Here is a 3,222-nt window from a genome sequence, read left to right as displayed (position 1 = left end):
ATATTATTTTTTCATTGGTTACAGTGTAAGCCATAAGATGCTCTTGCACTAGGCTAACACAATGATTATCAGAATCCTATAAGTAGAAATATTCCAAACTTGCTGATTTTTTCTTATCAATTTGTTAAAGTTCAAGATATCAACGTTTAGATTTTTAGGTTGTGAATAGTGACGGCGATCCGGACAAACAAATCCGTCATCGGTTTAATCTGTCCTGAAAATAGGATGAATAACAACTGCCGCAGATCAACTCTATTCATACATAAAAATGATCTGCAGTTGGTCCGCGGCAATTTCCATTCTATTTTTTTGAATCATACCACTATAAACTGTATTTGATAAATGATAAAGAAAGAATGATCTAATCTGCTAACGGATTTGTCTTTTGTTTGGTGACCGCTGTCAACATCCAAACTCTTTAGTAACAATATTTTTGTGTGAAATTGTGTGAAGTGATAGAAATATGTCATCAAATGTAAAACAAAACACAAAAAGCTAAGAGATTTACTCGGAGAAGAAAAAGTCAACACCTGTTTGTCCAAAAAAAAAAATGTCAACACCTAACACTACTAGTGCATGCGTCCACACATTGGTCCAACTTTTTTTTTTTTTTTATCATAATGTAATTTGTGAGCAAAAGTAAAAACTAGGACGGCCTAATCTAGGAAGTTGTAGCTATTCAGGTTAACATTCTGAGCAAAACCCAACAAATCAGATTAGAAAGTTTGGAAAATCTTTGAGACATTGGAATAATAGAGATGATATCTATGTAACACTACGTTCCATTATCATTCACCCAAAGAAAAAAACAAAATAGAATGAGGAATTCACCTTATATTATACACACAAAAAACCATATAATTTACATTCATATGATTAACAAATCCATCAAAGCCTCTTCCACTAACTCCTCAAGCAACTTCAACTCTAGTTCCTCTCCCATTGAATCCATTTCCAATCTCAAACACTCCGGCGAACCAATCTCGGCTACTTCAACCCTCACAACTTTATTCACAGCCAAACTGCTCAAGTCTCCGTCTTCATCCCACCAACGATCTTCCACTCTTCCGTTACCCGTTAAACATTCTTGCATTCGGTTTATCACATAAACCCGCAATGGCTTACCAGAGAGAATTAAGGGACTACGAGGTACGAGATAGCTCGGTGATAGCTCCAAAAGCAGTGTGTTGACAAGGTCGAACACTAGCTTCTTCACATTTGATCCAAGTCTTTGCTGTTCTGTTGACTCTGCGTAGCTGGTTCTCAGAGATGGGTCTAGTGGACTCTCTGCAGAATGCCATTTAGACAAAAGATTGTCTGAGACTGCATCAAGATCAGCTGCTGATAAGAGTGTGTTGATGAGGAGACGCAAGTCTTCTTCCTCGTCTCTTGTGGAACTAGTTGAGCGTTTAGATGAGAAGCACCGAGCTACTGTTGAGTCATCGAATGAAAAGGTTCGACCAATGGAACCTATCGGAGGCGATTTTCCTAATAAGTTGGAACTCATCTCCCGTCCTGTTATTACCAAAACTCCAGTTTATAAGGAATCAATATGAAACAGCAAGATAAAAAGGTAAAGGTAGGTGCTATGCTATAAATGAAACCTTACCAAGAGAAGAAGATGATCTATCTAATACAGATGAATTAAAAAAGATTCCATCATCTTCATCGAAAGAAGTTTCCAAGACTGAAACTGGACTCGGTTCATCACGCCACTCACTAGAGTTTCCAAAAGTGGTTGCCTTTGCAACTGAGAAGTCTCCCTGTTGAGATATATGTGACAAAAAGCATATTTGTTTGTAAATAAAATATGCAACAGATTAATGTATTAAAATCAGTAAAGGTGTTTTATATGATTATACTACCTCACGAGAATTCATGCTTCTGGCAGACACTGATGCATCACATTCATCGTTACACCGAGAATCTAAGATTTCAGAATTCACCACTTGGGAATCCTCATAAGATCTCTCCTTACTGGATTTCTTGTTCCTTGAGAAAAGAAAGTTTGAGACTTTACCTTTCAGAGACCATTTCAAACTCTTTGACTTTGTCAGCTCCTCTGGAACTTTGGATTTCCCCTTGTTGGTATCAAGAGACTTATGTCCAAGACTTGTTGATGATTCAGGGAGAGATTTTGACCGCGAAAGGGTTCTAAGAGGCTTTAAATTTCCTTCTTCTTTACTGAGATTACCAGCTAAGCAAGATGCATCATACACTCTAAGACTTTCCTGTTCATTACCTTCACTTGTTTCTTCTTCTATTCTAAGATCATCTCTCAAATCTGGAATTGCAAGCATATCACCTAACGTACTATTAGAGACTTTCTGTTCCATAACTTTGGACTCCTGCATATTCTCATTAGATGCTGCCATCAATGCCCATCTTTCAGAAAGCCGTTTCTTGGCCTCTCTGCAGACGGATGATGACTCTGGAGAATCAGAGGCTCTGCTAAAGGGAGAGGAAGAATAAGGGCTATCATACTTGTTGATATAATCCCATGAATGTCTAGAGACCGGTGACATGATTTCAGAATCTGCATAGTCGTTAAGAGAACTATCATCGCCTATATAACCATTAGAGAAGGCAGAAGAATTTAAAGTTTCTTCCTTTAGAATCAGTCTCTTTACTCTCCTAGCCACATCTCTTGACTCTCTCTCCTCAAAAACTCTTGGAGATGTTGGACATGACGAAGCCTTTGCGACATGGCCATTAGGTTTGAGAACAACTATTCGAGTTGACTGCCTTGTCAGATATTCTTCTTCAGCCGGCCATTTGAATAAATCACTCTTCATTCCGTCTCTTGGAGATTCAATGGCTGCTTCATTTCCTAACTTTTCATCAACAATGATCTTTGACGGCTTCAAAATAGTGATCCTCTTTGACTTCTCTGGTGTTGGTGGCACAATGGACTCGAAATTGTGGAGATGATGGGAGAAAAGGTTATTTGATTCCTGCAAAAACTCGAGGAACAACTCTTTGTTCGAACTCAAAACTTCCATAGCTTCTTGAAACTCCTTGGAATGTCGAAGTTTATCATCTGTAACCAAACGTTTCGCCTCCAAGAACTTCTCACGGACAATGTCCATATGCTTCTTGCTTAAACCCTCCACACCATTACTAGGTTTCTGCCAAATCTCATAGACATCTTTATATTCCCCGTGACTTAACGACCTCTTTAGACGAGGCTTTGAACTATTACTCCTTGGAGCAGGTTGTGTC

The 3,222-nt window shown here is 38.5% G+C and overlaps 1 protein-coding gene across 2 annotated transcripts in view; it reads right to left on the bottom strand.

The window, feature by feature from the left end:
- The window catches only part of LOC104725068, a 4,381-nt gene continuing 1,899 nt past the window's right edge, over nt 741-3,222 (bottom strand). Inside the window, exons 5-7 of one of the 2 annotated variants that reach the window (XM_010443670.2) lie at nt 1,866-3,128; nt 1,610-1,763; nt 741-1,515 (exon numbers count right to left, since the gene is read on the bottom strand). In XM_010443670.2, the coding sequence (XP_010441972.1) occupies nt 869-1,515; nt 1,610-1,763; nt 1,866-3,128 (2,064 nt within the window). In that variant the 3' untranslated portion in view covers nt 741-868. The remainder of the gene's footprint in view (nt 1,516-1,609; nt 1,764-1,865; nt 3,129-3,222) is intronic. The other variant, XM_010443668.2, reaches the window with a different exon arrangement.

This window comes from Camelina sativa, chromosome 11 (genome assembly GCF_000633955.1).
Source record: "Camelina sativa cultivar DH55 chromosome 11, Cs, whole genome shotgun sequence".
NCBI classification, from domain to species: Eukaryota; Viridiplantae; Streptophyta; class Magnoliopsida; order Brassicales; family Brassicaceae; genus Camelina; species Camelina sativa.
The sequence above is the reverse complement of the archived record's forward strand: the minus strand, read 5'-3'. Positions and strand labels throughout refer to the sequence as shown.